The sequence below is a fragment of the Chiloscyllium plagiosum genome, unplaced genomic scaffold (genome assembly GCF_037043375.1).
Source record: "Chiloscyllium plagiosum isolate Xiang-an unplaced genomic scaffold, Cpla_swu_hap1 HiC_scaffold_17, whole genome shotgun sequence".
NCBI classification, from domain to species: Eukaryota; Metazoa; Chordata; class Chondrichthyes; order Orectolobiformes; family Hemiscylliidae; genus Chiloscyllium; species Chiloscyllium plagiosum.
Window position 1 is genome coordinate 74,233,042 of NW_028270155.1, and position 14,402 is coordinate 74,247,443.

The 14,402-nt window shown below is 43.7% G+C and overlaps 1 protein-coding gene across 9 annotated transcripts in view; it reads left to right on the top strand.

Annotated features, from left to right (window-relative positions):
- The window catches only part of st3gal2 (ST3 beta-galactoside alpha-2,3-sialyltransferase 2), a 340,428-nt gene that overhangs the window by 310,087 nt on the left and 15,939 nt on the right, over nucleotides 1-14,402 (top strand). For all 9 annotated transcript variants that reach the window (XM_087996080.1, XM_087996082.1, XM_087996078.1 and 6 more), the window contains one exon: nucleotides 13,368-13,413. In XM_087996080.1, coding sequence (XP_087852206.1) covers nucleotides 13,368-13,413 — 46 coding nt within the window. The remainder of the gene's footprint in view (nucleotides 1-13,367; nucleotides 13,414-14,402) is intronic.

Sequence of the window (14,402 nt, forward strand, 5' to 3'; positions counted from 1 at the left end):
TCATTTCTTTAGTAGTCATTCCTGTTATAATTGATGGGTTCTGGCAATTGTCAAGTATCAGGAACTCCAATAATAAACAATGTACACTTCTGACTGCTACTTCTTTTGTTTCCACTAGTCCTGAAGTAGAAACTTAACAGGGACTGGATAAATTATTTACTTTCGTATGGCAGGAAATCTGGGGCAACACAATGGCTCAGTGGTTAGCACTGCTGCCACACAGCGCCAGGGACCTGGATTCAATTGCAGCCTCAGGCAACTGTCTGTGTGGACAATAGACAATAGGTGCAGGAGTAGGCCATTCTGCCCTTTGAGCCTGCACCACCATTCAATATAATCATGGCTGATCATCTTTAATCAGTATCCTGTTCCTGCCTTATCTCCACTACCCTTGATTCCATTATCCTTGAGAGCTCTATCCAACTCTTTCTTAAATGAATCCAGAGACTGGGCCTCCACTGCCCTCTGGGGCAGAGCTTTCCACACAGCCACCACTCTCTGGGTGAAGAAGTTTCTCCTCATCTCTGTCCTAAATGGTCTACCCCGTATTTTTAAGCTGTGTCCTCTGGTTCGGCACTCACCCATCAGCGGAAACATGTTTCCTGCCTCCAGAGTGTCCAATCCTTTAATAATCTTATGTCTCAATCAGATCCCCTCTCAGTCTTCTAAACTCAAGGGTATACAAGCCCAGTTGCTCCAGTCTTTCAGCATAAGGTAGTCCCGCCATTCCAGGAATTGACCTTGTGAACCCACGCTGCACTCCCTCAATCGCCAGAATGTCTTTCCTCAAATTTGGAGACCAGAACTGCACACAGTACTCCAGGTGTGGTCTCACCAGGGCCCTGTACAGCTGTAGAAGAACCTCTTTGCTTCTATACTCAGTCCCTTTTATTAGGAAGGCCAGCATGCTATTAGCCTTCTTCATTACCTAGTGTACCTGCATGCTTACCTTCATTGACTGGTATACAAGTACACCCAGATCTCTGTGTACTGCCCCTTTACCTAAATTGATTCCATTTAGGTAGTAATCTGCCTTCCTGTTCTTGCCACCAAAGTGGATAACCATACATTTATCCACATTAAATTGCATCTGCCATGCATCTGACCACTCACCTAACCTGTCCAGGTCACCCTGTAATCTCTTAACATCCTCCTCACATTTCACCCTGCCATCCAGCTTAGTATCATCAGCAAATTTGCTAATATTACTAATACCATCTTCTATATCATTAACATATATTGTAAAAAGCTGCGGTCCCAGCACTGATCCCTGCGGTACCCCACTGAAATGGGGTTGTTTATCACTACTTGTTCCCTGTCAGCCAACCAACTTTCAATCCAAGTTAGTACTTTGCCCCCAATACCATGCGCCCTAATTTTGCTCACTAACCTCCTATGTGGGACATTATCAAAAGCTTTCTGAAAGTCCAGGTACACTACATCTACTGGATCTCCCTCATCCATCTTCAGAGTTACATCCTCAAAAAATTCCAGAAGATTAGTCAAGCATGATTTCCCCTTCATAAATCCATGCTGACTCTGACCTATCCTGTTACTATTATCCAGATGTGTCGTAATTTTATCCTTTATAATTGACTCCAGCATCTTTCCCACCACTGAGGTCAGACTAACTGGTCTATAATTTCCTGCTTTCTCTCTCCCACCTTTCTTAAAAAGTGGTACAACATTAGCCACCCTCCAATCCGCAGGAACTGATCCCAAAATCTATCGAACTCTGGAAAATAATCACCAACGCATCCACGATTTCTCGAGCCACCTCCTTCAATACCGTGGGATGTAGACCATCAGGCCCCGGGGACTTATCAACCTTCAGACCTAACAGTCTCCCCAACACCAATTCCTGGTAAATATAAATTCCCTTAAGTTCAGGTCCTTCAGCCACTGTTACCTCAGGGAGATTGCTTGTGTCTTCCCCAGTGAACACAGATCTGAAGTACCAATTCAATTCTTCTGCCATTTCTTTGTTCCCTGTAATATATTCCCGTTTCTGTCTTCAAGGGCCCAATTTTAGTCCTAACCAATTTTTTGCCTTTCACACACCTAAAAAAGCTTTTACTATCCTCCTTTATATTTTTGGCCAGTTTACCTTCGTACCTCATTTTTTTCTCTGCGTATTTCCTTCTTAGTAATCCTCTGTTGTTCTTTAAAAGTTTCCCAGTCCTCCGTTTTCCCACTTATCTTTGCTATGTTATACTTTTTCTCTTTTAACTTTATATGTTTCTTAACTATCCTCGTCAGCCACAGCCACCCATGCCCCCTCCTAGGATCTTTCTTCCTTTTTGGAATGAACTGACCCTGCATCTTCTGCATTATACAGAAATATCCTCCATTGTTCCTCCACTGTCATCCCTGCTAAGGTATTGCACCATTGAACTTTGGCCAGCTCCTCCCTCATAGCTCCATAGTTCCCTTTATTCAACAGAAATATTGTCACTTCCGATTGTACCCTTTCCCTTTCAAATTGCAGATTGAAGCTTATTGTATTACGGTCACTACTTCCCAATGGCTCCTTCACTTCGAGGTCCCTGATCAATTCTGGTTCATTGCACAATACCAGATCCACAATTGCCTTCTCCCTGGTAGGCTCTATCACCAGCTGTTCTAAGAATCCATCTCGGAGGCACTCCACAAAGTCTGTTTCTTGAGGTCCAATACCATCCTGATTCTCCCAGTCTACCTGCAAATTGAAATCCCCCATAACAACTGTAGTAACATCTTTGCGACAGGCCAATTTCAGCTCCTGATTCAACTTACATCCGACATCCAGACTACTGTTTGAGGGCCTGTAGATAACTCCCAAGAGGGTCTTTTTACCCTTAGAATTTCTCAGCTCTATCCATACTGACTCTACATCCCCTGATTCTAGGTCCCCCCGCGCAAGGGACTGAATATCATCCCTTACCAACATGGCCACCCCACCCCCTCTGCCCGTCAGTCTGATCTTACGATAGCACGTGTAGCCTTGAATATTCATTTCCCAGGCCCTGTCCACTTGAAGCTACGTCTCAGCTATCCCCACAATATCGTATCTGCCAATTTCCAAAAGAGCCTCAAGCTCATCCATCTTATTTCTAATGCTTCATGCATTCATGTATAGTATTTTTAATTTGTTACTGCCCTCACCCTTCCCATCAACTCCTATTTCACTCAACCTTACAGCATGATCCCTTTTTGAGTTTTCTGCTTCATTGATACAGTTGTCTTTCTTGACTTCCCTTGTTCTAACTTTCCCTTCAATTTCCTTCTTAAACATCCAGTTTGTCCCCTCCCCCTCCCCGCTACTTAGTTTAAACGTAGCTGTGTTGCAGTAGCAAGCCTGCCTGCCAGAATGCTGGTCCCTAACCTTTTAAGGTGCAAACCGTCTCTCTTGTATAATTCATGCTTACCACAAAACATACCCCAGTGATCCAAGAATTTAAATCCTTGCCTCCTGCACCAGTTCCCCAGCCACAGGTTCAAGTCCATTATCTCCCTGTTTCTGGCCTCACCACCCGAGGAACTGGAAGCAAACCGGAGATAACCACCCTGGACGTCCTGCTTTTCAGCCTTCTTCCTAGTTCTCCGAAGTCCCACTGTAATATGTTCCTCCTCTTCTTCCTGACATCATTTGTGCCGACATGTACCATCACCTCTGGCTCTTCACCCTCGTCCTGTACATTCTCCCTGTATCTGTTTGGGTTTCCTCCAGGTGCTCTGGTTTTGTCCCACAGTCCAAAGATGTCCCAGTTAGGTGGATTGGCCATGCTAAATTGTGCATAGTGTTCAGGGATGTGAAGTTTAGTGGGTTTGCCAGGGGAAATGTAGGGTTTTGGGGATAGGCCGAGGGAGGGGGGGCTGGTGGGGGTGCTCTTCAGAGGGTCAGTATGGATGCAATGGGCCAACTAGCCTGCTTCCATACTCTAGGGATTCTATGACCTGCATTCTGATGGAGCATCCATGGATTTGCTGATTGTCTCCCTTCATTTAGCTGGGCTTCCCTGGATCTCGGTTTCCATTCAGTTTTATTATGGCATTATTAACATGAAACAATTCCCAACATCAGACTCCTCTTCAGGAAACCTTCTGTCCTGAAAGGCTGTCCACCCATTATGGGAGGACACAGACCTTACATGGTGGTTGTCTGAAAATCATTCGCAAAGATTGGGAGGGCAAGCAAGGGAGAGGTCTTTGGCCACTTCAGCGACATTGCCCCCTGGTGACAGAACTGGACTCCCAGAAGTGGTGGTGCTCTCAGGTGTGGGTAAGAAGCCCTCAACGGCACAACCTGAAGAAGGAATAGCAGTCCATCTGCAAACAGGGCATTGCCAGAGGGCTAGCACCATGGATAAGCCAGCAAGGGAGGATAAGATACACTGACCGCTGATGAAGGTGAGTGAATGTGTCCGCCGTGCCAACAATCTTCTCGCTCTGTTCAGTGTCACCTCCCACAGATGCGCTTACAAAATTGGCCAGTAGTTGATTGGACAGCAGCAGTTCAAGAGGGCAGCTCCTAACCACCTTCTCAAGGGCAACTCGGGACTACCCATAAATACTGGGTCAACCAGCGACTCTATCATCTAAGAGAGAATAGCATAAGAGTTGAAAAAAAGGGTACACTGAAACACGTTCCTTGCTGCCTATCCTTGACCTCTCAACAATCCAGCAGTTTCAATCTCGAAAGTTGCATCTGACCCAACACACAGAGCCCCTTGAGGGCATGAGTTCCAAATTCCTGTCGTCATCTGTGTGCAAAAAAATGTGATTCCTTATTTCACTCCTGAATGGCTTTGCTCTAAATTTAAGATTCTGTCCCTTGTCGGCCTAACTAACCTATCAAATCCTTTTTTATCACTCATACTCCTTGAGATTTCAATCTCAATGGAATATAGGCCTAGTTTGCACAACCTGTCTTCATAATGTAACCTCTTGGCCAAGCCTGCTCAGCCTTCCCTTGATCTAATGACCAAACAGAATGCAGACATCCAGATGTGATCTGACAAGGTGTTACATAATTGCATCGTCACTTGCTCAATTGGTAAAGACCAGTATTCCATTTGACTCTTTGATTGCCCTTAGCTTCCAAATCTCTCTGGACCTCCACAGTTTCCAGCTTCTGACCACTGCAGAAATACTCCTGCTTGCCTATTTTGGGTCCAAAGTGGACAGCCTCACACTTTGCCACATTAGAAGCCCTGACCTGCTTATTTTTGCACCTTCTAAAATGCCCACGTGACCGGTGTGTGACTCTGCCTGCAGTGTTTTTGACGTTTCTCACCGGATTGGGTTCACAAAGCATCTTGCAAGCCATGCTGCTTAGCACCAAGAGTGTGGATGCAAGGATGGGCCAGTTAGAACGATACAGCAACCCAGATCCTGATTTAATTTAAATCCCAAATAATCTAAATATCGCCAACAAATGTAAAGTAACAGAAAATCACATCAAAGGCATATTGTGTTGTTACACCTTCTTAATAGTTACCTCCTGAGCTGAAGCCATTTTAAGGTTTTCAAACCCATCCTAGTGTTTATAATGGCTACAGCTGTCATAACAAAACCTTCCAGATACATTGCCTGAAACTGATGGAACTGATCCTATGTGAAAGCAGACAGGTTGTCAGTCAGTAAATGGGAGCAAATGTAGAGATTGTTTTCAACCTTTGTTCCAATCAAGTTGGTTAGATTGGGGCTTGTACCAACTAGACCTGTGTGTTGATTTAAATCACAACAGCATGGTGGCTCAGTAGTTAGCACTACTGCCTCACAGCGCCAGGAACCTCTTTGAATCCAGCCTCGGGCGACTATCTGTGTGGAGAATGCATGTTCTCCCCCGTGTCTGCGTGGGTTTCCTCCCAGTTTCCTCCCACAGTCCAAAGATGTGCGGGTTAGGTGAACTGGCCATGCTGAGTTTCTGGAACAAGAGTCCAGTGATAATAACATTAGACCATTGCCTCCCCAAAAAGTACTATGATATATATCAACAATTAAACAGTGCTGGTCAATATAACAGTCAATTTACTTGGCAGGACAGATCCCAGGACGAATGAGCCGCATTAAAAACACATCAACATTACAATGTAGCATCTAGTATGGATGGTTGAAGGACTCAAAAAAGTTTACACTTAATTTTCCGAATGTTCACGAATCATCAGATGTCCCCCAGTGGTCACAAGTTCTCTTCTTTCTGGGGTTTACTAAACCCACACCAGCACGTGAAAATAATATGTGGTGACCCTCAGGTTAAACCACCACCAGTCACATCTCTCTAATGAGAGAGCAGCCCTATGGTCTGGTAAGACTATGGCGACATTACCTGTTTTAGTATTCATTGTTTCTCTACAGAACATATACTGCTGAATGAACATGGAAGTGATATGACTTTGCATGAAGGGTCTGAGGACCAAGTCGGAGTGAGCAGAAGACATGGGTTGGCCTGGCGGGTTGAACAGCCATTTGGGTTGGGTGGGTGTGGAGTGACATAGGCAAGATCTTTTGAAGTTATCAATTTACGGTTCTCAGAGGGACCATTACCTCAGAGGGACAATTATCCACAAGTCTTGAAGAAGGAGTGGCACTGTGGCTCAGTGGTTAGAACTGTTGCCTGACAGCGCCAGGGAGCCGGGTTCAATTCCTGCCTTGGGTGACTGCCTGTGTGGAGCTTGCACATTCTCCCCATGTCTGCGTGGGTTTCCTCCGGGTGCTCCAGTTTCCTCCCACAATCCAAAGATGTGCAGGTTAGGTGAATTGGCCATGCTAAATTGCCCATAGTGTTCAGGGATGTGTAGGTTAGGCGTATTAGTCTGGGTAAATGTAGAGCATAGGGGAATGGATCTGGTGAGTTACTCTTCGGAGGGTTGGTGTGGACTTGTTGGGCTGAAAGGCCTGTTTCTACACTGTGGGGATTCCAAACTCCAAGACTATGATCAGTGGGGGTGGGGCAAGGTTGGCTAGGAGATGCCTACTGTTGCACTGGTGCCAGCCAAGTGGGCAATGAGGGTGTAAGTCCGCTGGTAAAAAGTGGAGATGCTGAGAAAGGGGGTTGGAAATTCCAGAAGCAGATCCCATCCACCATTTCTAAAGGTCCATGGAGTCGCTTTGAATCAGCTGAGTATCTCAGTTCATTCTCAGGGAAATCACTTGGAAACATTGACAGGAGGAGGGAACGAGAAAGGTTGCCATTTTTGATATCATCACAACTTGAACCTGCTCAGTGATGAAATATTGCAGCCATGTTTGAAAAGCAGGAATGAAAACCTATAGGAAGGCGGAGTGGGAGTTATCATCTCAGCCTCAACTCCATTCTTCTGTCTGCTCTCCATAACCCTTTAACCCATTACTAATGAAAAATATATCCATCTCCTCCTTAAATTTATTCAGTATCAGAGAATCCACCGCATTCTGGGTAGTGAATTCCACAGATTCATGAGTCTTTAGGAGAAGTAATTTTTCATCATCTGTTTTAATCTGCCACCCTTTAGCCTAAAACTGTAACCTCTCATTCTAGGTTCCTCCAGACAACGAAACATCAGTCTAATTCGTCAACCCCACTTTAGCATCATGTATACCTCAACTAGATCTCCTCTCATCTTTCTAAACTCTAGCGAGTATGCCTAAACTGCTCAATCTCTCCTCATTAGATTCTGGAATCAACCCAGTGAATAAAGCACCGATCTGCACTTATTCAACTGGTAAAGCAATGCCCAGTATTCACATGAATCCAGAAGGTGACTGACCCTCATCCAGTGAGTTACCTGAATCAGCCAGGCCTGGAGCTAAAATGTTTTTATAGATCCTGTTCTTGAGGAACATTCCAATTATTTCTGCAAAGTCAGGGCATGCCTTCATTGATCTCAGTTGAAAGGTTAATAATCTTTCTTTATTTCCCAGCTGGTGGAAGTTCTTCGGTCTTCACTGCCAGTGGTCTGTCAGATACCATATATATTTTTTAAAAACTTATTGTGATTTCTTTAATAGGCACCTCATATTCTACAGCACTCACTCTATAAAAATATTTGGTCTCTCAATTTGAACTGAATGCAGACTTTTTTTTTACGAGCACCATCAATCTCAGTATCACTCCAAGAACTTTAATTACATTATACCATAGCATGACAGCAATCAACCACCGCTTCCCGTTCCATTACAGCACAATTTATTGTCCCCGTGCTAAAAGGGGATGTGAATAATTTATACAGTTAGCTGCGTGCTTTAAAACTGAGCCGAATGATGAAATTGGCAGCACTGGGTCTGAAAAGATCGGAACAACATCTGGTCAAGATAACATTCAGCTCCTCAGCAATCACAGCACAACTATTTAAAGCAGGGGGCAAAAGAATGGACATTCCATGAGTGGTACCAACCCCTTCTTTCTCAAGAAAATAAAGCTGAAAAGAAACCACGGAGCATGTCTTTTTTAGTTTTTGCTTTTTAAAACTCTGGACTGAGCTGAGAAAGAACTGTTGTAAAAACCAGACTGGCTGTAAGTTTGGAAAGCGACCCCCCAATGCACATATTGGGTAAAACAACTATTTAAACAGGCAATAATTGAACTTGCAGTTGCAAATTCAGTTGGGAGCTAAGGGGTTGTGCAGACAAACAGTGCAGAGGAGAAGGTTTTGCTGCAGTTGTACAAAGCCCTGGTTAGATCACATTGGAGTACAGGCTAACATTATTAGCACTGCACCTTTGAAAGAATATATTAACTTTACAATTCATGCACCGCAGATTCACCAGAGTGTTACCCAGGCTCCAGGTATTAGCTGGAAAGTTAAGTTTACATAAACTAGACTGAAAACAAAAAATGCTGGAGATCACAGCGGGTCAAACAACATCCATGGGCAGAAAGCAAGCTAGCGTTTCGAGTCTGGATGACACTTCATCAGAACTGCTAGACTCATCCAGACTCGAAACGCTAGCTTGCTTTCTGCCCATGAATGCTGCCTGACCCACTGTGATCTCCAGCATTTGTTATTTTCAGTACAGATCCCAACATCTGAAGTAATTAGCTCTTCCATAAACTAGACTTGTACTCACTGGAATAAAGAGGTTTGAGGGGCAACTTAATTAAGAATGTTTAGTCTTCAAATGGCTGTAGGATTGCTTGCTAAGCTGGAAGGTTCGTTTTCCGACGTTTTGCCATCATACTAGATAACATCATCATTGAGCCTCCAGGTGAAGCACTGGTGGCATGGCCCGCTTTCCATTTATGTGTTTAGGTTTCCTTGGGTTGGTCATGTCATTTCCTGTGGTGATGTCATTTCCTGTTCTTTTTCTCAGGGGGTGGTAAATGGGATCCAAGTCAATGTGTTTGTTGAGAGTTCCAGTTGGAATGTCATGCTTCTAGGAATTCTCATGCGTGTCTCTGTTTGGCCATGCCACCAGTGGTTGGAAAGCAGGCTGTACCACCAGTGCTTCATCCGGAGGCTCACTGATGATGCTACCTAGTATGGTGATTAAACATCTGAAAACTAACCTTCCAGCTCAGCGAGCAAACCTACATCCAGAATCTCAACCTGAGCTACAAATCTTCTCAAAACTCACTAACTTCGAATGGAATTATTGTGGTAGCTAGGCAATATTATTTTTCTTTGTGTCAAGGACATTGGGACCTTAAAATCCAAGCTCAGGCATTAGGAGCTACTTCTTCAGTCAGAATGAAAGAAGCGTAGAACTCTGCTCCAGAAAAAGCATTGGACACTAACTAGTTAATCAAAATTTAATCTGAGATTTTTGCCCACCAGTTTGATTTAATGGATCTGAAGCCAAGATAAATCATGATCTCTTTGAATGGCTGTCCAGGTTCAGGAGCTGAATGGCACATTTATGTTTCTATATTTTGCCAGCAACAACTTAGTGCCTTCAATATAACAATACCTCACAGTATTTCAGTTCTGAGTTAGCAAAACAAATTCGACACTGAGTTAACCGACAAAAGCAGATTTTAAAGAGTGTGCTATGGGAGAAAAGAGGTGCAGAGATTTAGGAGGAAATTGCAATCTAAGATGTGGACCACCTAAAGCACAGCTACCAACAGTGAGTGAAAGAAATCAGGGGGGTGCAAGGGACCACTGTTGGAGATGCACAAGATCACAGAGAGTTGTGGGCTGGGTGAAGATTACACAAATGGGGAGAAACAAAGCCATGGAGGGATTTGAAAATTAGATGGAGCAAGGAAACCCAGGATTAATGGATAGGACAGTATTTCAACCTCAACATCTGTTATTCTTCCAGAACATAGGACAGATGGCCAATTCATTTCACCTTTGTTAACCTTGAGCATTTAGAATCCTATCAGCATCAAAGGCAAAAGCGCCTTAAATAAGTTTCTTAGGAGAAGTGTCTTTATCCATACTGTGGTAACAAGTGCTTCGTTCATTAGCTGAGGTCAATAGCAAATAAACATTTTCTAGGATGCAGGCTAAGAACTGCAGTTGCTGGAAATCTGAAAGTAACACAGCGAATGCTGGCAAAACTTAGCAGGTCTGGCAGCATCTGTGACGAGAGAATCAGAATTAATGTTTCAGGTCTCGAATAACTCTTCTTCAGAATTCTGGGTTCAGGGCTGTAAAAAAGAGTCATACTAGACTTGAAATGTTTCTGTCTCCACAGATGCACCCAGACCTGATGAGTCTCTCCAGCACTTTCTGTGTGTATTTAAGGAGAAACTGGTTTGGCTACAGGGTGGGAGGAGTAAAAACACTAACATGGGTCTGTTAGGTTGAACGGCCTTCTATGCTGTAGATTCTATTCAATTCTATGTATGTAATTAAACCAAAAGTGGCCTTGCCAGACCATCAAATATTATGTGCGATGTCATTATCTTTATTCTTATTATCTCTGAATACATGGACTAGTTTAGTCTCACTTAGAAACATAGAGATGTACAGCAGGGAAACAGACTGTGGTCCAATTCATCCATGCCGATCAGATATCCTAAGTTAATCTAGTCCCATTTGCTAGCATTTCGCCCATACCCCTGTAAACCCTTCCTATTCATGTACCCATCAAGATGCCTTTTAAATGTTGTAATTGTACCAGTCTCCACCACCTCCTCTGGCTGCTCTTTCCATACACGCACCACCTTCTGCGTGAACAAGTTGCCTCTTAGGTCCCTTTTAACTCTTTCCCCTCTCACATTAAACCTATGCATTCTAGTTTTGTAGCCCCCTACCCTGGGAAAAAAGACCTTGGCTACTCACCCCATCAATGCCCCTCATGATTTTATAAACCTCTATAAGGTCACCCCCTCAGTTTCCAATGCTCCAGGAAAATTAGCCCCAGCCTCTCCCTCTAGCTCATCTTTTAATAAGTACACTCACAATAATATTACCACAAAAACATTTCTGTAACACATGGGTGAAGATTAAATGACACTCTTCAGTTTGGTTTTTCAACATGCAACTTGATGGACAGATGCCACATCCAATGTAGTACTCAGTCACGGTCCCAGAGCTGGTTTCTTTAAGCCTGGCAGAAGTTGGGGAGTTGCAATATGAAGCAACAAACCGGCCAGGGATTCTGCTGCTGCTTATTGCTTCTGGAAAATGCTGATGTGTATATTTTAAAATCACAGCAGGACTGTGATGCTAACACAATCAAATGATCAATTGTCCAGCATCTTCTATAATTCCTGACCACTTAAGTAAACTACTTGAGGACTCTTACCTATACAGATTGTGTGCCTTGAGTAGATGTCGAATGTAAAAGGACAGTTTTTTCTTATTCATTCACAGGCTGTAGGCATCGCTGGCTGGGCCAGCAGAAATGGCCCATCCCACAGTTAAACATCAACCACATTGCTGTAGATCTGGAGTCACATGGAGGACAGGCTGACTAAGGATGATAGTTTTCTTCCCTAAAGGCTGTTAGTGAACCAGATGGCCATTTCCGACAATCAGCAACGATTTCATGAGCACCGGTAGACTCTTAACTCCAAATTTTTATTAGATTCAAATTCCACCATCTGCCATGGTGGGAATCAAACCCAGGTCCCCATGACATTATCTGGGTCTCTGGATTAATCATCTAGCAATAATATCATTAGGCCATACCTTCCCTCAGTATGTTACTGGTGTCTGTGTAAAGAACCTGACTCCCATGGATATTGTTCTCTCTCGCACAATGCAAAAGAGCCCACGGCATAATTAGAATTAAAGTATAATACTTAAACTTAAATTCAAACTTTATGTTCCTTCAGATTCCTGCATATTCAGTTTAAGTGCCTCAATTCTACATTGTACCTATGCCGGTTGCATATTGATGAATATCAGTTAATGATACAAAATTGACATATTCAGCAGATTAGTTTAGCTGCCTAGCATCAGACATCTGCCTTGTACACAGTCTTTTCCGTTGCCAATTTGTGAACATGAGCAATAAGTGACTTTACAGAAACGCAGCCACAGACCCCAGCTTGTAGATTTGTCGGCTGCTGCACCCACGGAGATGTTGCGATTAGACTCATTGGTCCATGCGTCGGGGATGGGGATAAGGAGGGATAGCACTGCACCAACATGATGAAGGGCTCCAGTCCGAAATGTCGATTCTCCTGCTCCTCGGATGCTGCCTGACCTGCTGTGCTTTTCCAGCAACACACTCTCGACTCTGATCTCCAGCATCCGCAGACCTCACTTTCTCCCTGCACCAACATCAGTCAGCCGACGTTCACAGACAGTGGTGCAATGGTAGTGTCCCTGCCTCTGAGCCAGAAGACTGAGGTTCAAGTTATGCCAGCTCCAGAGGTGTGTCAGAGCAGGTCCCCAAACATTGGTTAAAAATGCTCACACTCACAGAGGAGGAATGACCACTTCCTGCTCTGTGGGAGTGAGCTTCTGGATGGGAGAACAAGCGATCAAATCAGGGACGAATTCTTTCCATCGTAATGTCTAAATACCAGTTGGTCACAAAGAAAGGATTTGCCTTGTATTTTCGTAAGAATGTTAACTTTCCAGAATGTTTGTCTTAAAATTCCCTCAAATTCTAGGCTGAATGATCCAAAATAATTCAAGTGCTGTGTGTCAAGGTTTTAATTGTAATTAGTGGCTTTCATACGAGCTCTCAGACAGGTATGTTTCCCCTCAGGGCACTCTGCGACCATCCTGCTCGTTTTCTCAGGCTGAGAGTTTCATTAGAGCTGCAAACCATCTATTCACTGGGAGCGATAATATTTTGGCACCTGTACACTGCCCTCCCTTAGTGACCAGGGTCTCACAGATCAGAATAGCACAGTTTCCATCCCCAATCAGTGAAGTATGAGAGATGCGGCAGTTCCAGTAGAACAGTTCAAACAACATTCGGAGCTGAAATAGACTTTACTAAAGATATAATCTTCAGAGATTCCCTTGACCTTAATGTGTCTCTTTTCTTCACAGCACCTACGCGCCTGTCAAACAGTTTCTACGGGTGGATAAAGACAAGGTGAGTGAAAGTGGGTTTATATTGGTATTGACTGACAAGGAGATTTGGTGCAGCTCGGTTGATTATTACAAGGGCTTGAGGCTCCAAACTTCATTTGAATGGTTGCTGCAGCCAAGAAAGATTTGGGACAATTATTACCGTCCTCTCGTCCAATCCGGGCTTTAGGAAAGGAGAGGGACACTACGAACACTGTGGTTAAGGAGGAGGAATATGTAATATTGAATGGGATAAACAGAATGAGAGAGAATATATTCGGGGGTTTAACATCTTTGAAAACGCATAAATTGTCGGGGCCTAATGAAATGCATTCCAGGCTGTTAAAAGCAGCAAGGGAAGAAATAATTCAAGCTCTGACAGTACTTTCCACACCTCTCTGGCAGAAGATGTGGTGCCAGAGGACCCTTACATTGCACTTATGTTTATAAATGCACAAGTGAAAGATGTTCCATTGAGACGTTCGACCTAGTCAGAAAATGATTGGAAAAAGTTCTGAGTCATGATATTAATTTAGAAAGACCTAAATTAATCAAGAACAGTTGCCTGGATTTGTAAAGGGAAGTTTGTGTCTTGACTCACCTGACAGAGTTTTTGAGGAAGTCTCACATGGGGTTTGGTAAGGGTAGTACTGACAATGCATGGATTTCAGTAAGGATTTTGTCAAGGTCCCCACATGGGAGTGGTGTGAGCCATGGCATCCCAAGGCAGTTGACAACTTTGATCTAAAATCAATTGCAGGAAGCACGTTTTGGTGAGTTCCAAAGGGCTCAATACTGGATCTACCTTTTGTGTTAAGAATCAATGATTTAGCCTTAAATGGAGAGTGCCTGATTGAAAAGTTTGCAGGCGTCTATAAAGAAATTTAGATTTGTGGTTGATTGAATGTGGACCGCAGCAAGATGTGAATCAGGTGAACAGAACAGAACTGTGGACAATGGAATTCAGTCCAGAGATTTGCAAGGTAAAGTATTTCAGGAGATTTGACAAGACAA